This window comes from Garra rufa, chromosome 18 (genome assembly GCF_049309525.1).
Source record: "Garra rufa chromosome 18, GarRuf1.0, whole genome shotgun sequence".
NCBI classification, from domain to species: Eukaryota; Metazoa; Chordata; class Actinopteri; order Cypriniformes; family Cyprinidae; genus Garra; species Garra rufa.
Window position 1 is genome coordinate 42,985,439 of NC_133378.1, and position 24,618 is coordinate 43,010,056.

The window sequence follows — 24,618 nt, forward strand, 5'->3', positions numbered from 1 at the left end:
AAACTTTAACTAAATTTGAAATTAAAATGGAAAGTATAAAAATAATTAAAAAAAATATAAACTATAAGTGACCCTGGAACACAAAACCAGTCTTAAGTAGCACGGGTATATTTGTAGCAATAGCCAACAATACATTGCATGGGTCGAAATTAGTTTTCTTTTATGCCAAAAATCATTAGGATATTAAAGATCATGTTCCATGAAGATATTTAGTAAATTTCCTATTGTAAATATATCAAATCTTAATTTTTGATTAGTAATATGCATTGCTAAGAACTTCATTTGGACAACTTTAAGGTGTCCAAAACGTGTCTCAGATTCTAGATTTTCAGCCAAATATTGTCCTATTCTAACAAACCATACATCAATAGAAAGCTTATTTATTCAGCGTTCAGATGTATTTCAGACCCTTTTGTCTGGTTTTGTGGTACAGGGTCACATATATAAAATGTAAAAGATAAACTATAATGGCATCTCAATTATACTAAAATAACACGGTAACACTTTACAATAATGTTCATTAGTTAAACATTAGTTAATGTACTAACTAACATGAACTAACCATGAGCAATACATTTGTTACTGTATTTACTAATCTTCATTAACGTTAGTTAACGAAAATACAGTTGTTCATTGTTTGTTCATGTTAGTTCACACTGCATTAACTAATGTTAACAAGATTTTAATAATGTATTAGTAAATGTTGAAATTAACATTAACAAAGATTAATAAATGCTGTTTAAGTGCAGTTCATTAGTAGTTAATGTTAACTAATGTGGTTAACTAATGTTTTTAAAAATGTTTCAGAGTTTTAAGTATTTTAAAAATCTAAATAGAAAGTCTGAAACTCTTTGCCTCTCTATCTCCAAATATTTATTATTGTAATATACTTTATTTGATATTTTTCTGTTGATTCTTTCTCTTGATTTCTTGCTATATTGTTGTAAGTATAATATTTTTGTTTATTATTTATAGTATTATTGGTGGTTGTGCCTTATTTTGTTCCCTGTCTTGTTATGTACAAAAAAAAAATCTAAATTAACTTAATAAAGAAACGAAACAAAATCTAACCACTTTGCCATTAAAATCCAAAACTGAACTATTTTAATGGCTGCAGGACTCGTTTCTATTAAAAGTTCCCCCTCGGCTCGGCGGGCCCCCAATCTGCAAGGGCCCGTATGCACCTGCACACCCTGCATACCCAGACGCTACACCCCTGAGGTTAAGTAAATGATGCCAGTAGTTTTATTTTTGGGTGAACTATCTTTTTAAAGAAGAGATTCCTACCTCCGGGTACGACCACTCGGGTGAGAAGTCCGTGATGTTGGCCAGCCGTTGGGTTTCATCCATAGATCCGCCAGACGTGAGCGAGTTCGTAAGAAGCGGGAAGGGCAAGAACGAGGCGGACGGCGTGGGCTGAGGTGGAACCATGTACCGGATTGGGTAAACAGGTAGAGCTGGGGCGGGCGGGTGGCTGACGGGCTCCTCTGTGATCAGCTCAGATATGAGGTCCGGGAAGGCGGAGTCAAACGTAAGCCCCGCCTCCTCGCCGTCTATATGGCCACAGTGGGTGGTGTCCATGGGCGTGACGTCAGAGTCGAAATGTGCGTGAGTGGGCGGAGACTGCTCCTCCTTCACTTGCACAGGACTCACGCTTGGGGGCGTGGCCTGGGGCGGGGACAGATTCGACGGTTGAATGCACATGGGGTGCGTTTCTAAGAGACAAGGGTGCTGTGACTCCGCCTTTCCTCCCTCTTGAGGCATCTGATTGGTCGGCAGTACTTCGTTGTGTTGGGTCGTCGTGTTGGGGAAAGGAGAGAGCTGATTGGTCAGGACATGACCGGGCGGGGCTTGAGCATCGAATACAATGGGAGGAGCTCTGCAGTCAGAGGGCGGGACTGAAAGAGGGGAACTCAACGAATCGAGTCCTAAAGACGAGTCCAGACAGAGCGGGAGCAGCGCAGGAGTGTTTTGCGACGGAGAGAGCGATAGAGACAGCGAGGCCGGACTGGACGAGGGACGACCCGGAATACTCTTCCTCTCCATCTCAGAAGAAAGGGAGGATAGAGACGACGGAGGAGACGTGGGAGAAAGAGACAAAGCGAGAGACGGTGGCTGAGGAGACGTGGAAGGAGGCGGAGATGGGGAAGAGGAGGCGGAGATAGAGTGTGGCGTGAGGGCGGGGCCTCCGTAGGTCTGCCCCTGTTTGGGGCTGTTAAGGAAGGAGTCGGGATCGAACGGTAGCAGCGAGGGCGAAGGGGACGTCGGGTTTGGGTGCAGGAGCGTCGCGGAGGTGTCTGGGACGATGCGGTCGGTCAGCAGCAGTCCTCCAATCACAGGGCTGGGCAGGAGAGTAAGTGACAGCGTGGCCACGCCCTGATTGGGTGGGGCGGGGCTCGGAGGGGAGGTGGAGCTTGGAGGGGAGGGCATGTCCTGTTTGGGCGGAACAGGAGATAGAACCAACCGTCCGCCGGAACGAGTGAGCGACAGTCGGGTGGAGCCTAGCTCGCCGTTTGGCTCCTCCCCACAGCCACGCCCCACCGGCGCCGCCGTCGTCATCACGATGAGCGCATTCTGCGGTAGCGCCACTGCTGCCAGTCCGCCCCGCTGGTCACCGTAGAATCCGTTTCCGTTGCTAAGAGCGATTGTCGCTGCACGTTGCGTTTGGGGCGGACTTGAAGAGGATGAGGAAGAGGCGGAGCACGGTGAAGCCACGCCCCCCATGTCCTCAACCCGCCCACCGTCTTCTGGCGTAGCGGACGGCTGCTTCCTCTCTGAAGGCACAACAGCGACTAAAGCATCGCCCTGTCCCGCCTCCCGCCCGGCCTCCGCTCCTGAGCCCTCATTGGCCAGATTCTGCAGCTCGGTGAGGGCGGGGTAAGGGGTGGGCAGTTTGGGCGAGATGATGCGATGTTTGGTGCTGTTGCAGCGGTGAGGAATGTTGGATCCGGGAGATGCTGCGGAAAACAAGTCACACGCTGCACATCAATGACCTTTGTAAAATCACACACTAGCATCTGAACGTATGGGGTTTGTTTAAGAATACAGCAAAACAGTAATATTGAGAAATATTGTAACAATGTAAATATATTGTAAAATGCATGTGTACTTTTAATAAATTTGTAAAATTTACACTCCATACACCATAATAATGACAAAGCAAAAACCAGATTTGCAAATTTTACAAATTCATTAAAAATAAAACACTGAAATAAGTAGATTGCATAAGTATTCATCCCCTTAACTCAGTCCATAGTTGAAGCACCTTTACAGCCTCAAGTCTTTTTGGGTCTGGTGTGACAAGCTTTGCACATCTGCATTTGGCAATTATCTGCCATTCTTTGCCTCACCTTTTCACCTCTCCATCTCTGTCAGCTTGGACATTTTCTAGAGTCCTAGTTGTTCCAATCGTCTTCCATTATGGAGAATGCTTCTGTCAACCTTCAATGCAGCAGATTTGTTTCTGAACTCTTCCCTAGATCATCGCCTTAACGCAAGTCTGTCACTGAGCTCTACAGGCAGTTATCTTGGTTTTTGCTCTGATCTGCATTTTCAGCTGTTAGACCTTTTCTGAGAGGTGTGTGTCTTTCTAAATCAGACTCATTCAAATGAATTTGCCACAGTTTAACTCCACTCCAAGTGTAGGAACATCTAGAAGCAATATGAATGCTCCTGAGATACATTTCCAGTGTCCCAGAAAAGGGTATGAATACTTATGCAACAGGATCTTTTCAGCTTTTTATTTTTAATAAATTTGCACAAATGTTAAGAACCTATTTTTTGGTAAGTAGTTTAACAAAAGGCAGCAACATAACAAAATGCGAAAAAAATGAAGGGGTATGAATAATTGCGCAAGGCACTGTATATGACTGTATGTGTGTTTACCGCAGAGGCAGGTGTGTGTTCGTGGTTGTGGTTTGGTCTGTTGCGTTTCTAGGATCTGTTGCACCATCTGCTCCACTGAAAGCTCGACAGAACCGTTGCCTCCACAAGACCATTTCATACTGTGGACTAAACACACACACAAACACACATATACAGTTATTTAGAGTCACACTGAGTCAATGTGAAAGAATGAAAGATGAAACGTGAGTGACGACCAAACACTGAATTATTGAAAATGTAACACACACTTTGAGTTTTTTGCATTCATTTTTCAACACTTCAGCAATCCGGGGTCAATTATTCTGGCTTTAACAAAGTAACTACATTTGCATCACTCTCATATATAACTAATAAAATATTGTACTTGGAGGCCATTCTGTGACACGTTCAGATCAGACTTCAGTGTTTTCCCTGCCATTATTTTATGTTATTTATCTTATTTACACAACAGCATGTAATTTCTGTCTCTATGGTCGCGCGTCTACAATTTATCCTCTGCGAAAACACGGATGGGATCGTGGAGTCCATTTATAACACTGGAATTTACTATAGCACAGAATGCCACAGAATTCGCTGGTTTCTGGATGAATAAATCAAAAGTTGGTCTGTCACTTAAAGGAGCACTCCACTTTTTTTGGAAATAGGCTCATTCTCCAACTCGAGTTAATAAGTTGAGTTTTACCGTTTTGAAATCCATTCAGCCGTTCTCCTGTTCTGGCGATATCACTTTTAGCATAGCTTAGCATAGATCATTGAATCCTATCAGACCAATAGCATCGCGTTCAAAAATGACCAACGAGTTTCCATATTTGTCCTATTTAAAACTGGACTCTTCTGTAGTTATATCATGGACTAATACCGGCAGAAAATGTAAAGCTGCGATTTTCTAGGCCGGTAAGATTAGGAACTACACTCCCATTCCAGCGTAATAGTCAAGGAAGTTTGCTGCCGTAATATGACCGAAGCAGGCGTAGTAATATCACGCAGCGCCTGAAATTAGTTCCCAGCTAGGTTAGCATTTGCACATGTGCTGCGTGATATTACTGCGCCTGATTCGGCCTTATTACGACAGCAAACTTCCTTGACTATTACGCCGGAATATTAACCACCTAATTGTAGACGAAATACTAAATTATTAAAACTTTTTAAACTCAATTTTTCTTCTATGTATTCATTTTAACAGTAAACAAAAAAATAAATGTTTAATTTATCACAAAAAAAAAAAAAAAAAAAAAAAAAAAAATTCTGAAAAAAAGAGAAAAAGATTGTAGGGTCCTATTTTTCCAAATGTTGAAATTGAGAGTTTTGGACTTTTTTTTAAACTTTTAAATAAATGTTTTCATTATTACACAGAAAGTAGGCTAAAATACCAAAAAAAATAATAATTCTGTTGGCTACCGGCAACCCCCACCCCCCAAAGCTGTAAACCTAAAAGAAACACTGGACTTGTGATTGGTGGTTTGGTGCTAAAGGCATGTAATTGGTTGTTTGTGGATGCTGCAGGCATGTAATTGGTCAATTAGGGGTTGCTGCAGGCGTGTGATTGGTTGTTTAGGGGTTGCTGCAGGAGTGTGATTGGTCAATTAGGGGTTGCTGCAGGCATGTGATTGGTTGTTTAGGGGTTGCTGCAGGAGTGTGATTGGTCAATTAGGGGTTGCTGCAGGCATGTGATTGGTTGTTTAGGGGTTGCTGCAGGCGTGTGATTGGTCAATTAGGGGTTGCTGCAGGCGTGTGATTGGTTGTTTAGGGGTTGCTGCAGGAGTGTGATTGGTCAATTAGGGGTTGCTGCAGGCGTGTGATTGGTTGTTTAGGGGTTGCTGCAGGAGTGTGATTGGTCAATTAGGGGTTGCTGCAGGCGTGTGATTGGTTGTTTAGGGGTTGCTGCAGGAGTGTGATTGGTCAATTAGGGGTTGCTGCAGGAGTGTGATTGGTTGTTTAGGGGTTGATGCAGGAGTGTGATTGGTTGTTTAGGGGTTGCTGCAGGAGTGTGATTGGTCAATTAGGGGTTGCTGCAGGAGTGTGATTGGTTGTTTAGGGGTTGCTGCAGGAGTGTGATTGGTTGTTTAGGGGTTGCTGCAGGAGTGTGATTGGTTGTTTAGGGGTTGCTGCAGGAGTGTGATTGGTCAATTAGGGGTTGCTGCAGGAGTGTGATTGGTCAATTAGGGGTTGCTGCAGGAGTGTGATTGGTTGTTTAGGGGTTGCTGCAGGCATGTGATTGGTTGTTTAGGGGTTGCTGCAGGAGTGTGATTGGTCAATTAGGGGTTGCTGCAGGAGTGTGATTGGTCAATTAGGGGTTGCTGCAGGAGTGTGATTGGTCAATTAGGGGTTGCTGCAGGCGTGTGATTGGTCAATTAGGGGTTGCTGCAGGAGTGTGATTGGTTGTTTAGGGGTTGCTGCAGGAGTGTGATTGGTTGTTTAGGGGTTGCTGCAGGAGTGTGATTGGTCAATTAGGGGTTGCTGCAGGAGTGTGATTGGTTGTTTAGGGGTTGCTGCAGGAGTGTGATTGGTCAATTAGGGGTTGCTGCAGGAGTGTGATTGGTCAATTAGGGGTTGCTGCAGGAGTGTGATTGGTTGTTTAGGGGTTGCTGCAGGAGTGTGATTGGTCAATTAGGGGTTGCTGCAGGCATGTGATTGGTTGTTTAGGGGTTGCTGCAGGAGTGTGATTGGTCAATTAGGGGTTGCTGCAGGAGTGTGATTGGTCAATTAGGGGTTGCTGCAGGAGTGTGATTGGTTGTTTAGGGGTTGCTGCAGGAGTGTGATTGGTCAATTAGGGGTTGCTGCAGGCATGTGATTGGTTGTTTAGGGGTTGCTGCAGGAGTGTGATTGGTCAATTAGGGGTTGCTGCAGGCATGTGATTGGTCAATTAGGGGTTGCTGCAGGCGTGTGATTGGTCAATTAGGGGTTGCTGCAGGCGTGTGATTGGTCAATTAGGGGTTGCTGCAGGCGTGTGATTGGTCAATTAGGGGTTGCTGCAGGCGTGTGATTGGTCAATTAGGGGTTGCTGCAGGCGTGTGATTGGTCAATTAGGGGTTGCTGCAGGCGTGTGATTGGTTGTTTAGGGGTTGCTGCAGGAGTGTGATTGGTTGTTTAGGGGTTGCTGCAGGAGTGTGATTGGTCAATTAGGGGTTGCTGCAGGCGTGTGATTGGTTGTTTAGGGGTTGCTGCAGGAGTGTGATTGGTCAATTAGGGGTTGCTGCAGGCGTGTGATTGGTTGTTTAGGGGTTGCTGCAGGCGTGTGATTGGTCAATTAGGGGTTGCTGCAGGCGTGTGATTGGTCAATTAGGGGTTGCTGCAGGCGTGTGATTGGTCAATTAGGGGTTGCTGCAGGCGTGTGATTGGTCAATTAGGGGTTGCTGCAGGCGTGTGATTGGTTGTTTAGGGGTTGCTGCAGGAGTGTGATTGGTCAATTAGGGGTTGCTGCAGGCGTGTGATTGGTTGTTTAGGGGTTGCTGCAGGCGTGTGATTGGTCAATTAGGGGTTGCTGCAGGCGTGTGATTGGTTGTTTAGGGGTTGCTGCAGGAGTGTGATTGGTCAATTAGGGGTTGCTGCAGGCGTGTGATTGGTTGTTTAGGGGTTGCTGCAGGAGTGTGATTGGTCAATTAGGGGTTGCTGCAGGCGTGTGATTGGTTGTTTAGGGGTTGCTGCAGGAGTGTGATTGGTCAATTAGGGGTTGCTGCAGGCGTGTGATTGGTTGTTTAGGGGTTGCTGCAGGCGTGTGATTGGTCAATTAGGGGTTGCTGCAGGCGTGTGATTGGTCAATTAGGGGTTGCTGCAGGAGTGTGATTGGTTGTTTAGGGGTTGCTGCAGGAGTGTGATTGGTTGTTTAGGGGTTGCTGCAGGAGTGTGATTGGTTGTTTAGGGGTTGCTGCAGGAGTGTGATTGGTCAATTAGGGGTTGCTGCAGGAGTGTGATTGGTCACTCACACATGGGTTTGAGTTGGGACAGCAGTTCGTCTTGGCTCCAGCGCAGACTGTCTCGGCGGTCGGTCAGGGCGCACGACACCGGGCCACACGACTTCACACTGTCCTCCAGCGACGGCACGTTCAGATAGTGCACTAGAACAATGTCTGGGTTCTGAACACACACACACACGGGCCAGATAAATTTACAAAGTAAGAATTTTATATATAAAACAATGTCAAAAAATACAAATTATTGTAATAAAACGAAAAATAAAAAAAATTATGAATAAAAAAAACTATTAAGTTTTAAAATAGAATCATTGAAATGTAAAACTGAAATAAAGAAATAATTTAAAAATAAAAGCAATTAAAATAAAACATTTATTAACTTAATTCAATCATAAATCTATATAACTGAAACAAAAAATACTTTTAAAATTAAAATTAAACACTTTCAAAAAATGAAATTATAAACATGCTTTAAATAAAGATTCATTCAAACTATTAAAAGTGTATTCTATAAATTAAAATATATAATTCTTTCAGTTTTTGCTTTATAATTTTTTCTTCTTGCATTTCTAGCACTGACTCAATGCATAAATTAGGTATAAAAAAATAATATAATTACTACAATAATTTATTTTAAATATGCACACACTCTGGCTTCTGATTGGGTAGATTAGTGTCACATGCTCATAACTACTAACCTGCAGCAGCCAATAGCATCTCCTGTGGAATGTTGGGACGATGGAGGAATGAACATAACAACCGTAAAGACACTGCAGGAGGAAATAAAGGAAACGTGTGAGCATCACATCAGCATCACACACGTTTGATCTCTAGGTGGCGCTCTCACCTCCATGCCCTGAACCTTCAGCTTCATGTGATCCTCTCTGGTCGTCTTTCCGTCCTTCCTCTTCTTCCAGCAATATCCATCTTTCCGGTATTTGACCTTCTTGCGATTGTACAGGATGATCGACCCATTCTGTGGCCTGCATGTAAACACATGACACACATGTGAATGGCAGTCAGCAAATTTATCAGAAACGAGAAATTAAAAACACATTTCAATCAAAACACAATCAGCTTAACCAAACTTGCTGTAAAATATTCTATATTCACTAGATTGATCACTGGAGAGTGTTTGAGCACTTACACAGCCACTGCACATTCAATTCATTTACTTCTGGATGAAATTAACTTCTGAATCATATAATAATCTTCTTCACATTACGTTTAGATTGAATGCTTTATTGCTATAACTGTTGTCAGCTGTGTACTGCAATGTTTCTCGTTATTAATATTTCAGATTGAACTGATGTTTAAAACATTGTCTTGTGGTTTTCTGCTCGATCTCATGACTGACCTGGTCTTAAGCGTGCAAGAAAGCCACTCGTCGTGTCTGTCGAACGAAATCAGGAAGGAGGCAATTTCCTGAAACACACACAACAAACAGTGTTATGAAAATTTACATTATCATTTAGTGTCCATTATAAACCAGTTGTTTTGGTGTTTTGTTTTCAGGGTTATTGTTGCTAACTAAAACTAAACTTACTAGACATCAAGACAAACTTTAGGTTGGCTTGAGAAAGCCTAGCTTGAAAGTTTAAAGCAGCTGTCAAAGCTTGAAGTTTTGAACTTTACATAGATAGATTAGATGATTAGCTAGCATGATTCTAACATTTTCTAGCATATTTAGTACGTTTCTAGCAAGGTTAGCAAGTTACTAACATGTCATTAACAAGTTTCTAGCATGATTATCAAGTTGTTAGCATGTTTCTAACATAATTAACATGTTACTTGCATTATTAGATGATGCATTTTGATGATCAAGACCAAGATGGTGCTGCGGACGGCAGCCTCTGTTCTTAGGTCTCCAGTTGTTTTAATGTTTTTGTTCATTGTGCAAACACAATCAGTTTTACCAGGGATGAACTGCTGAACATTCGGCAGAACACACCACAAAATCTTCAACCGGTTTTTGATTAGTCAGACGTTTCGCTGAACATCGCAGTTGGCGGAGCGGCAGCGCTGATCAGACGCTTCAGGATGCGCAGGAGAGGAAAATGTGCCGGCGCTCTCGTGAAGCTTCGTCAGCGTGGATTCAGGATGTCACTACCTGGCATACATCTGGTAAATCTCCGCTCTCTACCCAACAAAACGGACAAACTCCTTATAATACAAATAAGGATTTCTCACATTCTGCTGCTGTGTGTTTCACGGAAACCTGGCTGACCGCGGCTACACCGGACAGTGCGATTCATCTACCGGGATATCAGCTGTTCAGAGCACTGCAAAAAATGCTTTTCTTACTAAGATTTTTTGTCTTGTTTCCAGCCAAAATATCTACAAATTCTTAAATCAAGAAGGATTTTCTAGACGAGTAAAGATTTATGTCTTATTTTCCGAAAAAACAAGTCGAAGTTAAGTGTGTTTTTGCTTGAAACAAGCAAAATAATCTGCCAATGGGGTAAGAAAAATAATCTTGTTTTCTATTTGAAATTAGATTTTTTTTCTTACCCCATTGGCAGATTATTTTGCTTGTTCTAAGAAAAAAATCACTGAATTTTGGCTTGTTTTTTCTGAAAACAAGAAAATAATTTTTACTCTTCTAGAAAATCCTTCTTGATTTAAGAATTTGTAGATATTTTGGCTGGAAACAAGACAAAAAAATCTAAGTAAGAAAAGCATTTTTTGCAGTGAGGAGACCGCGACGCAGAATCAACGGGGAAATCGCGCGCCGGCGGGCCGTGCTTTTACATCAATGAGAGGTGGTGTACAGATGTAACAGTGTTAAAGGAGCTGTTCTGAATTAAAAGCGCTTTTCATTAACTGTAACACTGCAAAAAATGCTTTTCTTACTTAGATTTTTTTGTCTTGTTTCCAGCCAAAATATCAAAAAAATATTGAATCAGGAAGGATTTTCTAGACAAGTAAAAATTTGAGTCTTGTTTTCGGTAAAACAAATCAAAATTAGGTGAGTTTTTGCTTGAAACAAGCAAAATAATCTGCCAATGGGGTAAGAAAAATAATCTAGTTGTCTGTTTGAAATAAGATTTTTTTTTCTTACCCCATTGGCAGATTATTTTGCTTGTTTCAAGCAAAAACACACTTAATTTGGACTTGTTTTTACTAAAAACAAGATAATAATTTTTACTTGTCTAGAAAATCCTTCCTGATTTAAGAATTTTTAGATATTTTGGCTGGAAACAAGACAAAAAAATCTAAGTAAGAAAAGCATTTTTTGCAGTGAAGCCGTTCTATTCGCAGCGAGAGTTTTGCTCGTTTATTCTCGTGAGCGTCTACATTCCACCGCAAGCGTTTCAGAAACTCGCTGATCAGATCACAGAGACAGAACAACAACACCCGGACTCTGTTTGAATCATTCTTGGGGATTTTATTAAAGCAAATGTCTCACGTGAACAGCATGTTACATATCCCACCAGAGACAGTAACATATTGGACCACTGTTACACCGCAATAAGGAATGCATATCACTCTGTCTGCAGCTTTGGGACTCTCTGATCACTGCCTGGTTCATCTTATACCAACCTACAGGCAAAAACTTAAATCTGCTAAACCTGTAGCAAAGTCTGTAAAGAGATGGACCAGCGAAACAGAGCAGGCTTTACAGGCATGTTTTGAATGCACTGATTGGAGTGTTTTTGAAGCTGCTGCTACTGATCTGGACGAGCTCACTGAGACTGTTACTTCATATATCAGTTTCTGTGAAGATATGTGCTTTCCTACCAGGACTCGCTTAACTTACAACAACGACAAACCATGGTTCACTGCAAAACTCAGACTGCTCCGTCATGCCAAAGATGATGCTTATAGGAAAGGGGACAAAGTCTTGTATAAACAGGCCAAATACACACTGGAAAAGGAGATCAAAGTGGCAAAGAGAAACTATTCTGAAAAATTAAGGAACCAATTTCATTCTAGAGACTCTTCAACAGTTTGGAAAGGTCTAAAAAACATCACCAAATACAAGACATCATCCCCCAGCACTGTGGAGAATCAGCAACTGGCAGACGATCTGAACGAGGTCTATTGCAGGTTTGAAGAAACACCATTTACACCTCCAACAACACATCTCTCCCCCACTCCTGCAACTCACATGCAAATCAGTGAAGATGAGGTGCCAGGTCTTTAAAAAGAACAAAAGAAGAAAGGCACCAGGCCCTGACGGTGTGACACAAGTCTGTCTGAAAACCTGTGCTGATCAGCCCCAATCTTCTCACACATCTTGAAAAGGTCTCTGGAGTTGTGTGAAGTCCCCGCCTCGTTCAAACGCTTGAAAATCATCCCCATTCCAAAGAAACCCAAAAAAATACAGGACTTAATGACTACAGACCTGTGGCGCTCAGGGCTCTGAACCGGTTCAAGGAACGAAAACGAAAAACGAAAACAAATGACATTGAACAGGAACAAAAACGAAAACGAAAACAAAATCAATTTTAATGGTTCTGAACAGAAACGGAAACAGAAATTCCAAATTAACCGGTTAATAACGGTATTTTTATCGTTCTCTTTATTATGTCAATTTGGCAGACCAAAAACATGAATTCAAATTGTGTGCGCAAATGCGACGGTGACGCATACAAGGTGAAATGCCCGCGAAGCAGACCTCATCATCATAAGCAGAGCCCTTTCTGATGCGACGAGCTTAAGGTTACTAAGCACCTGTCTGTTTCATGTGCAAAGGTATGTTTAGGTTTAAGTTATTGTAGCCTAATTAAAACTTGTAGTTTAAGGCCCTGATCACACCGAACGCGTTTTTGCAGTGAGAGGCGCCTTTTTTGAATGGTTTTCGGTTGGCAGTGAGCGTTCTGCGCGCTGCTTATGCGCCTCGGGCGCCTCGCGTTTTTGCAGAAGCGCTCTGAGCGCCTGAAGTTGGAAAAAAAAAGCAACTCTGAGCGGAAAATCGCCTGACGTGACGAAAGTTTACCGTTGCTTAAAAAGTCCGGAGACTGCAAGAAATGGAGGAGAAACATTTGGTGTCTGTCGTGGGTAAACCGGAGCTGTATTTTTTGGGGTTTCTGCTAACATGACAGTTTAATTAACAGCAAAAACGGGGCCTTAGTAGGTTATAGATTCACTTTTGCTGAAGCCCATCCAGTTTTTCCAGTAGCCTATTTGGTATATTATAATTGAAGTTGTTGATCTGTTGTGTTAAATGTAAAAAAAAAAAAAAAAAAAAAAATCTATTGTTGTTTTATAATGTTACAATGCATTATGTTTTCTTTTACTTTTATGCATTAAATGTAAAATCATATCCACTATCTGGAGTTCTGTTTTGTTTGAGTAAAAATAGCCTATAATAGGCTATTATGTATATTAGGTAATAAGTTAACATGTTTTTATCGCAGATTAAGCCGTGTGGTCAGGATGTTAAGCGGATGGTCTTGAAGGGGCTTATTTCGCTATAGTATTATCAAACAAGAAAATAGTTTTTAAAAAATTATTAGCGCATTTGTAACGAGTTTCTAGGTGAACTCGTTTACTTTCGGTTTTAAAGACATTAAGTTCAAATGACACGAACACGGAATTTGGTTTAATCATTTGTAAACATAATGCCAAATATGTTATTAAAAGGCACACACTATCTATCTATCCATCTATCTATCTATCTATCTAATAAAATAACGTTATTAACCGGTATTTTTTCTAGAAAACCGTTTTCGGAACGTTTAGTTTAATGAGGAACGCAAGAACAGAAACGTTATAATATCGATTCTGCTCGGAGTGAACCGAATGGATTTTTTTTTTCGTTTTTAAGCCCTGGTGGCGCTAACATCTGTGGTCATGAAGTTGTTTGAAAAACTGGTTCTGGCTTATCTGAAGGACATCACCGGACCCTTACTGGACCCCCTGCAGTTTGCTTATCGAGCAAACAGGTCTGTAGATCAGAGGTTGCGCTAGACTTTTTCATTTTCTGTCATTTTGACGGACAGGGTCGTAAAAATTCCGTCATAATCTATTATTACCCGTCATTTGAATTTTCATATCATAACAATACATTTAATTGCTTTTTTTTTTTGTTCAAATTTTCATTTCAATTTTAATAATGAACCTACAATGCAAGCATACTGTATAGGTTTTTGCATTTATTTATGACGAGAAAAGTTGAACAGAAACCGTTACTTTTCGTGTTCAATACCACACTCAGGAGTGACAAAAACAACAAAACACGCTAGGGCTGGGTAAAAAAATCGATTTCTCGATTTGAATAGATTCTCATTTTTATAGACTAATATTTCTTAAATCCCAATCGATCTTTCGGTATATGCTGTTTGTGAAGAGCAGGCTACATAGCGTGCCTCATTTGTTACTTTCAATATGAAAAAGCCTCAGATTTCAAATTCTGTCCATTCCGTTAGAAAATTCAAGTAATAAATACCGTTTTGGCGCTCTTTAATGTGGCGTGATAGATCGCTGTAGCCTTAACTGGGTACTGGTGTAATCAAATGCATGGCAAAGGATTCGTAAGTTTCTTTTTTGTTCTGGATAACGTGCTCTGAGCGAACACTGGAGCGCATTTGCCACCAACTGGACAGGGGTGGGAACTACAGTTACAAATTACAATAGATCACCCTCTGTGTGGTGTATTCCGTCAAAATGACGGACAGCCTTCAGATTTTTCCCTCACTGATTAAAACATTCCATCAATGACGGAAAATTTTCGGTTAACGCGACCTCTGCTGTAGATTTACATTTCATCCTACAACATCTGGATAAATCAGGGACTTTTGTGAGGATCCTGTTTGTGGACTTCAGCTCAGCCTTCAACACTATCATCCCAAACCTCCTCCTGCCCAAACTATCTCAGCTCTCTGTGCCCACCGCTCTCTGTCAGTGGATCAACAGCTTCCTGACAGACAGGCAGCAGCTAGTGAGGCTGGGAAAATTCTCATCCAGCACCCGGACTATCAGCACTGGCGCCCCTCAGGGTTGTGTCCTCTCCCCACTGCTCTTCTCCCTGTATACGAATGACTGTACCTCTAAAGACCCCCTTAGTCAAGCTCCTGAAGTTTGCAGATGACACCACACTTATCGGCCTCATTCAGGACGGTGATGAGTATGTTTACAGACAGGAGGTAAAAGAGCTGGCTGTCTGGTGCACTCATGACAATCTGGAGCTGTACACGCTCAAAACTGTGGAGATGATCATGGACTTTAGGAGGAACCCCCCCCTGCTCTCCCCCCACTCACCATCATGAACAGCACTGTAAACACAGTGGAGTCATTCAGGTTCCTCTGCAACACCATCTCACAGGACCTGAAGTGGGACATTCACATAGACTCCATTGCTAAAAAGGCCCAGCAGAGGCTGTACTCTCTCCACCAGCTGAGGAAACTCAACCTGCCACAGGAACTGCTGAAACAGTTCTACTCTGCCATCATTGAATCCATCCTCTGCTCTTCAATTACCATCTGGTTCAGCTCAGCTATCAATTCTGATCTCAGAAGACTACGTCAGATAGTCCGGACTGCTGAACGAATCATTGGTACAACCCTCCCTACCCTTCAAGATCTGTACTTATCCAGATTGCGCAAAAGGGCTGGCAAAATCACTTTGGACCCCTCACATCCAGCACACTCACTTTTTGAACTGTTACCATCTGGTCGATGCTACAGAGCACTGAGCACTAGAACGACCAGACACCGAAACAGGCAATCTATCTTTCCTCAGGAAATCCATCTCATGAACACTTGATCATGGAACATACAACTCTATTATACACTCTTTACTCATTATTTTATTTAATGCACATACTTACATTAAAATATTGCACGTAATACACCTGCACATAGTAAATTGAATATTTTTGCACATTGTCTGTCTTGTATATTGTTCTTTTTATAATCTGTGTTGTCATGTCACTGTCATTCTGTAGCACTGTGGAGTTTCTGTCACTACAACAAATTCCTAGTGTGTGTAAACATACCTGGCAATAAAGCTCATTCTGATTCTGATTCTGATTAGCATATCATTAGCAAGTTGCTAGCAAGTTTCTAACATGATTAGCAAAGCTGCTAGCATGTGTCTAACATGATTAGCAAGCTGTTCGTATGTTTCTAGCATGTTTCTAGGCTGACTAGCAAGTTGCTGACACATTTCTAACATGTTTCTAGCATGATTAGCAAGTTGCTAGCATGACTGACAAGCTACAAGCATGTTTCAGCATAATTAGCATGTTACTAGCATGATTGTAGTTGCTAGGCTAGATAGTTAAATAGAAAAATTAGATAGAATGGAAGCCTCAAGTGATTCTAATTATTCTAAAAAGTCATTTGTTGACACTGTATCGGTGAAACGTTTTAGTGTTCATTAAGTGCTTAAAATTAAAGCTGAAATAAAAATGAATAAAAACAACAGACATTAAAAAACACATTTAATGTATTTTAACATGTTTATAATCTGAACATAATCTGCAACAGTGTGTGAGTGGCGTCTGTGGGCGACACGCACCTCGTTGGTGTTCCAGCGCAGTCTCTCTTTGGGTAAAGTGGTGGTGTGAGGCAAACACTCCAACAGTTTATTGGGTAAAAACACTTTCATCTGACCGCTGCTCTCTGTTCAACACATAACACCCGAAAACACCCATCAGCCTCACGCTTCACTGCCGTTACCATCATTCTGACCGATACTCATCATCATACACTCAGCAGACTTCAGCATCATCAGTGCATTTCTCTGCTTTCTGTAATGGGTCATTCCATGTCAAATCATCAGGTCCCCGGCTCAATTTTTTTTAAATTTGCTAATATTTATTTTGAGCAAAGATAGACAAGTAATGAAAGCCAAAATATTAAATGTCATGGATGAATATTTACTGAGTAATCCAGTATTTTGTAGAGGGAGGTCAAAATGGCAATTTTCATCCTGAGATTCAGAGTCAAGTTTCAGGGGGTTAAAAATGACTTTAGAAAGATGGCAGCATCATAATGTTATTTTTACACAGAGATCAGTAGCTCTATTAGTAAAATCTGTTGACTTTAGCAATCTTTGTTGCATTATGTGCTAATGGTGACCATTCAAAAATGGGGAAACAGCACTTTTCACGTCTTTTTTTCCAAAGTTTGCTTGTCTGTAACTCAAGAAGTATTAAAGATATCCTAACGCCCTTTAAGATGTTGGGTTTTAATAAACTTTCCTTTTGGGATCTTTACTTTTAATGCCCTATGAGATTCGGTTCCAGAGATATTGGAACTTCAATATGGCTTCAGGAGTAAATCGTTAAAATGTACACATTTTCAGTGGTGGCAGCTCAGACAGCTATGTTCTATGCAATTGTTTTGATAGAGGGAAACAATATACAATTCTAATTTCAACACTGTTTCTTCTTCAGACATTGTTCTTAAAATAAAATAAGTATCAGCTGTATAAAAAGTGACCATGGATTTCGACCACTGAAAATGGGTAACATTCAACAATCTGGACATTAAGCCTGATTGAGAGCCTTATAGCTCAGGGACGATGTAGGATCTTGAAAATTTAGATTTTAAAAGAAAAGTTTATGAAGAACTAGAATCTAAAATCATATTGTGATATCTTTAATACTTCTTAAGTTACAGGCACTCAAGCTTTGAAAAAAAAAAAAAAAAAGAATATTTATGGCACTCAGACTGGTGTGTTCAATGCAGTGGTCTTGACAGAAAGAAACGAGATACATTTCTAGTTTTAATATCATTTTGTTCTTCAGACATTACTTTTTAAAAGAAAATAAGTATCGTATTTTTTCACACTGACCCACATTCGGTTCTTGACCACTGAAAATGTATACATTTTAATGATTTACTCCTGGAGCCATATTAAAATTCAGATAAAAGGAAGTTTTTTTTTTAAATTTGGTTGATATATTAGTCAAATCTGTTGACTTTAGTAATCTTTGTTGCATTATGTGCCAATGGTGACCATTCAAAATGGGGAAACAGCACTTTTCACATTTTTTCTCCAAAGTTTGCATGCCTGTAACTCAAGAAGTATTAAAGATATCCTAACGCCCTTTTAGATATTGGGTTTTAATAATCTTTCCTTTTGGGATCTTTACTTTTAATACCTTATGAGATTCGGTTCCAGAGAAATTAGAACTCCAATATGGCTAACAGATGTAAAACTACAGATGTATCTCGTTTCTTTCTGTCAAAACAACTGCATTGAACATACCAATCTGAGTGGCATAAATATCATTTTTCATAAGTTTGCATGCCTATAACTCAAGAAGTATTAAAGATATTTGAATGCCCTTTTAGATATTGTGTCCCAATGAACTTTCCTTTTGGTATCTTTATTTTTAAGGCTCTATGTGATTCGGTTCCAGAGATATTGGAACTTCAATATGGCTTCAGGAGTAAATCATTAAAATGTATACATTTTCATTGGTCAAAAACCAAATGTGGGTCAGTTTGAAAAAAAAAAACAATACTTATTTTGTTTTAAAGAGGAATGTTTGAAGAACAAATAATATTAAAACTACAGATGTATCTTGTTTCTTTCAGTCAAAACTGAATTGAACATACCAATCTGCATTGAACATACCAATCTGAGTGGCATAAATATCATTTTTTCAAAGTTTGCGTGCCTATAACTCAAGAAGTATTACAGATATTTGAATGCCCTTTTAGATACTGGGTCTTAATGAACTTTCATTTTGGCATCTTTATTTTTAAGGCTCTGTGTGATTAGGTTCCAGAGAGATTGGAACTTCAATATGGCTTCAGGAGAAAATCATTAAAATGTAGACATTTTCAGTGGTCAAAAACCAAATGTGGGTCAGTTTGAAAAAATACGATACTTATTTTCTTTTTAAAAAGAATGTCTGAAAAACAAACACTGTTAAAACTAGAAATGTATCTTTTTTCTGTCAAAACAACTGCATTGAACATACCAGTCTGAGTGGCATAAATATAATTTTTCCAAAGTTTGTGTGCCTATAACTCAAGAAGTATTAAATATATTTTAATGCCCTTTTAGATATTGGGTCTTAATAAACTTTTCCTTTGGCATCTTTATTTTTAATGCCCTATGAGATTCAGTTCCAGAGATATTGGAACTTCAATATGGCTCCAGGAGTAAATCATTAATCTCATTGAGATTCCCCATATCTCTGGGATTGAATGATGTAGGGTCTTGAAAATTAAGATTCTAAAAGAAAAGTTTAAGAAGAACTAGAATCTAAAATCATATTGTGATATCTTTAAATCTCGCATCTCTTTGTAAAGATGATATTTATGGCATCCAGACTGGTGTGTTCAAAGCAGTTGTTTTGACAGAAGGAAACAAGATACATCTCTAGCTTTGACATTATTGTTCTTCAGACATTACTTTTTAAAAGAAAATAAGTATCGTATTTTTTCAAACTGACCCACATTTGGTTTTTGACCACTGAAAATGTCTACATTTTAATAATTTACTCCTGGAGCCATATTGAAATTCAGATACAGGGAAGTTTTTAAAATTTGGTTGATTTGACACGGAATGACCCGCCTGTAGTTTTGTGCGAGGGCTAGGTTTAGGGTTAGGAGACAGAAAATACAGTTGGGACAGTTGAAAAACCATTATGCCTATGTAATGAACCCATTATGATAGATACCAGTGTGTGTGTGTGTGTGTGTGTGTGTGTGTGTGTGTGTGTGTGTGTGTGTGTGTGTGTGTGTGTTAGAGACGGACCGGACTCAGTGGTCGCGTCCTTGTTGTTCATGGTGAAGTTCACACACTCCTCCGGCCTGCAGGAGGCAGTCACACAATCCAGGGAGGACGAAACTGCAACACTGACAGGAAATAAAAATAAAAGTTAACACAAATCAAATAAAGTGCAAAATATCTATATTTTATTATTATTATTTTTCAGCTAGTTGCCAAGGTAACATTTCGCATTTTACTTCAGTTTAACGATGTACTAAAATAACTAAAACTACAACTAAAACAAAATTGATGAACACTAGAGACATAAAAATTAAGAATTTAGATTTATATTTGCATCTTTTCATTGAACTGATGCTTACACTGCAAAAAATGCTTTTCTTACTTAGATTTTTTTGTCGTTTCCAGATTCTTAAATTCTTAAATCAAGAAGGATTTTCTAGACAAATAAAAATGATCAAAAAGTCAAAATTAAGTGAGTTTTTGATTAGAACAAGTAAAATAATCTGCCAATGGGGTAAGAAAAAAAATCTTACTTCAAACTGAAAACAAAATTATTTTTCTCACCCCATTGGTGGATTATTTTGCTTGTTTCACACACTTAATTTTGACTTAATAATCATTTTTACTCGTCTAGAAAATCCTTAATTTTTATTTTGGCTGGAAACAGGACAAAAAATCTAAGTAATAAAAGCTTTTTTCCCGTGTATATCAGAAGAACCTTATGATGTGATCACGAACGATTACAAAAAATCAGTTATGAATAATTCAATAATTATAAACCAAGTAAAATAAAATAAAAAGGTTGTTTTGAAATACACTTATTTAAAAAAAATCAATAATAAATTCTATCAAACATACATACAACTAGTCAAAACTCTGAAATTACGATTTCTGGTTTTTACAGATTTATACATTATCATTTAAAAGTTCAGAGGGGGAAAAATTATTAATAATTTTATTAATCAAGGATGAATTAAATGGATCAAAAGCTACAGTAGATTTATATTTCAAATAAATGCTGTTCTTTTGAACTTTCTATTTATCTTTGAATCCTAAAAGATAAAATGTATGATGTGTTCACAACAATATTGGGTGGCACAACATTGATAATCAGAAATGTGCAAATATGCAAATCAGTATATTAGAATGATTTCTGAAGGATCATGTGACTCTGAAGACTGCAGTAATGATGCTGAAAATCCAGCTTTGATCACAGAAATAAATTACATTTGAACAGATATTCACATAGAAAACAGCTGTTTTTAATTACAATAATATTTCAGAATTTTTACAGTATTTTGATTTTGACTTCTTTTAGGAGCTTGATAAAATTCTAATTTAACTTGAATTTAAAAAGTCTGTTTTCTATGTGTATCTCTTAAACTGTAATTTATTCCTGTTTACAATACAATTTAAATTAGAATTTGATTATGCTCCTAAAAGAGATCAAAATCAAAATACTGTAAAATTTGTGAAATATTATTGTAATTTAAAACAGCTGTTTTCTATGTGAATATCTGTTAAAATGTAATTTATTTCTGTGATACACAGCTGAATTTTCAGCATCATTACTGCAGTCTTCAGTGTCACATGATCCTTCAGAAATAATTCTAATATGCTGATTTGCTGCCCAAGAAACATTTCTGAGTATTCTGAGTTGAAAACAGTGGAAACTAACATAATTTTTTTTTTTAGGATTTACAGATGAAAAAAAAGGTTTTGAAAGAACAGCGGTTTAATGTGTCCTTGATTTTTTTTGTATTTCATGGTTTTCACAAAAAAATATTGTGCAGCACAACTGTTTTCAATATTGATAATAATCAGAAATGTTTCTTAAGCAGTAAATCAGTATATTAGAATGATTTCTGAAGGATCATGTGACACTGAAGACTGCTGTAATGATGCTGAAAATTCAGCTTTGATCACAGAAATAAATTACATTTGAACAGATATTCACATAGAAAACAGCTGTTTGAAAATCTAAAAATATTTCACAATTTTTATTGTATTTGATCAAATAAATGCAGCCTTTGTGAGCAGAAAAGACTCTCAGAAAGAGCAGAAATGTCATATTCTGAACGTTTGACTGCTAAACCACATAAAATCCATATTGAGCTAAAATACTGAAGTATTCTGTCACACACATAAACACACTTACAGCAAAACACAAAAACATTTTGAATACAAACACACACACAAACCAAACATGAACTGGGGTTTATAAAGAAATACAGAAACTAGGGATGCACCGAAATGAAAATTCTTGGCTGAAGACGAACAAAATGAAACGCTGGGCTGAAGGGTGATAACCAAACATGGTTTTTCGTGTTTATCCCCCATGCATTTTGCCAAATTTTTTTTCACCATTGCATAAATTAAATAGCCAAAATGTGCTTTTTACAATTTTATCTTGCTTTTCAAAGAAAAACAAACTATTACAAAACAACAATTTAAAAATATTTACTTAACACTGAACATTTTTAACATTATAGTAGACATTATAGCCACAATTAAACTTAAAATTAGTTAGTAAAATAACATTCTTTGGCCATTATTAAGACCCCCTTCTTGAATCAGGCATGTGTTTTTAACGTACAAATAAATGCAGCCTTGCTGAGCAAAGGAGAATGTTAGAATAAATGTATTAATAGAGCTGTTAGCATTAGTTTTGTGTTATTTTATTTTCCAGAACAACAGTACAATGCCAATACTAACATTTATGAATGTTGACTTTTATTTAGTGGTAAACCCGCAAGAAGAGCTCAGTCCTAGTTTTTGCTGGCAGCAGCAGATTTGTGAATGATTGTCATCTTTGGTCTTTGAACCCTGGCTAAGGAGCTGCTGTCAGAATAAACACAATTGGTGTCTGGTGTATTAGACAACAGAACGTTCTGGAGTTGATTGACTAATGGATGATTTCAGTCATCATACAGTAACCTTTCTCTCCTCATGAAGACATGCGATGCGCTTCTAAACAGTCTCTCGCTGTCGCTGCTGGGAATGATTTTTATGTCTTTCTCAGACAGTTTTAAATGCTTCCACACTGACCACATGTTTGATCATTAGTGCCTCTATTTGATCACATCACCTCATTGTTCGCTATCATTTATTCAGCCTTTTCACTTATTGCCATTTTCGGCCGGCGAACATTGGGTGCATTCCTAAGAGAAAGCACAATAAAAGGCACCAGATAAAAACGAGATTAAAATACATATAACTAGACTCTAACTGTGATGAATTTCTATAGAAAGTGTCTGTGTCTCTCCGGATCTGTCGTCTGTGTTGCCTGGTAACTGCAGCAGTAGGTGATCAAATGTATTCTCACAGTTCTCTCTCTCTCTCACACACACACACACACACACACACACACACACACACACACACACACACACACACACACACACACACACACACACACACACACACACACACACACACACACACACACACACACACACACACACACACACATTAAACACACACACACGTTTCTTTTATATAATATTGATGTGTTCCCTGTGCTGCTGCTGCTGCTGGTTTAATGGTTCTGACTGACGGATCTGTTCATCAGTTTGGTCCAGAAATAATCACAACACTCACATCTAACCTGTGTCCTACATATAACCTGTCTCAATGTCTCCTATTTGATCACAAAATATCAAAGAGAGGCTTGATTACATTTCAAAATACAGCCAATATTTCTAAAACACATTTAGCTAATGCTGAAAACAGAGCCAATGTTTCTAAAAACATATGTGACCCTGGAGCACAAAACCAGTCTTAAGTCGCTGGGGTATATTTGTAGCAATAGCCAAAAATACATTGTATGGGTCAAAATTATTGATTTTTCTTTTATGTCAAAAATCATTAGGAAATTAAGTAAAGATCATGTTCCATGAAGATTTTTTGTAAAATGCCTACTATAAATATATCAAAATGTAATTTTTAATCAGTAATATGCATTGTTAAGAACTTAATTTGGACAACTTTAAAGGTGATTTTCTCAGTATTTTGATTTTTTTGCATCCTCAGATTCCAGATTTTCAAATAGATGTATCTCGGCCAAATATTGTCCTATCCTAACAAACCAGACATCAATAGAAAGCTTATTTACTGAGCTTTCATATTATGTATACATCTCAGTTTTGTAAAATTTTACCTTATGACTGGTTTTGTGGTCCAGGGTCACATATCATTTTGAAGTTATAGTGAAATTAGAAAATGAAAATTAGAATCTTTTATGAACTCGTCAAAGGATATTTTTTCACATTTCTACATACATTTGGAGTAAATGCTATATTTTGAGATTCATTCACACATCCTTCGATATAATAAAAAATTATTTCATCATAATTAATTTATGTAGGGCCTTTTTTCCAAAAATCTTTTCTTTTTTAAATTCAGCTTTTTTTCTGGTTTATTTTTGGGGGGTTCTGTTTTAATGGTTGAATTAAATTATAAAATGTAAAATGTATGACGGATTTAACAAAAATAGTACTGTTTTCAACATTTCTGAAGGATCATGTGACACTGAAGACTGCAGTAATGATGCTGAAAATTCAGCTTTGATCACAGAAATCAATTACAGTTTAACAGATATTCAGATTAAAACAGATATTTAAAATTGCAATAATATTTCACAATTTGTTTAATGTTTCTGGGTTCTGTTTTAATGGTTAAATTCAATTTTAGAAATCAAAAAATATGTATAATTTATTGAAATCATTAAATTTATTGTTGTTGTTGTTATTATTATTACTACTTAAGATTTTTTTCCCATTGCAATTTTTCTGGTTTTCCATACTCCATTTTAATGATTACATTTTAGTAACCAAAAAGCATTAATTATTAATAATTGTAATCACACAACATTCACATCTAACCTGTCCTGATGTCTCAATGTCTCCTATTCAAACACAAAATATCAAAGAGACGCTTGACTATATTTTAAAATACAGCCAATATTTCTAAAACACATTTAGCTAATGCTGAAAACAGAGCCAATGTCTCTAAAAACACATTATTTTGAAGTTATAGTCCAACATATGTGAAATTAGAAAACGATCAGGCTGGGTATGTGTCAGAAAATGTATGAATAATCTTGTTAAAGGATATTTTTTCACATTTCTACATATATTTGGAGTAAATGCTATATTTTGAGATTCATTCACACATCCT

At 38.4% G+C, this 24,618-nt stretch overlaps 1 protein-coding gene across 2 annotated transcripts in view; it reads right to left on the reverse strand.

Annotated features, from left to right (window-relative positions):
- The window catches only part of camta2 (calmodulin binding transcription activator 2), a 60,291-nt gene that overhangs the window by 30,915 nt on the left and 4,758 nt on the right, over window positions 1–24,618 (reverse strand). For both annotated transcript variants that reach the window (XM_073823051.1, XM_073823050.1), the window contains exons 2-9: window positions 19,465–19,565; window positions 16,264–16,367; window positions 9,154–9,221; window positions 8,644–8,779; window positions 8,495–8,566; window positions 7,809–7,959; window positions 3,886–4,011; window positions 1,288–2,957 (exon numbers count right to left, since the gene is read on the reverse strand). In XM_073823051.1, the coding sequence (XP_073679152.1) occupies window positions 1,288–2,957; window positions 3,886–4,011; window positions 7,809–7,959; window positions 8,495–8,566; window positions 8,644–8,779; window positions 9,154–9,221; window positions 16,264–16,367; window positions 19,465–19,495 (2,358 nt within the window). In that variant the 5' untranslated portion in view covers window positions 19,496–19,565. The remainder of the gene's footprint in view (window positions 1–1,287; window positions 2,958–3,885; window positions 4,012–7,808; window positions 7,960–8,494; window positions 8,567–8,643; window positions 8,780–9,153; window positions 9,222–16,263; window positions 16,368–19,464; window positions 19,566–24,618) is intronic.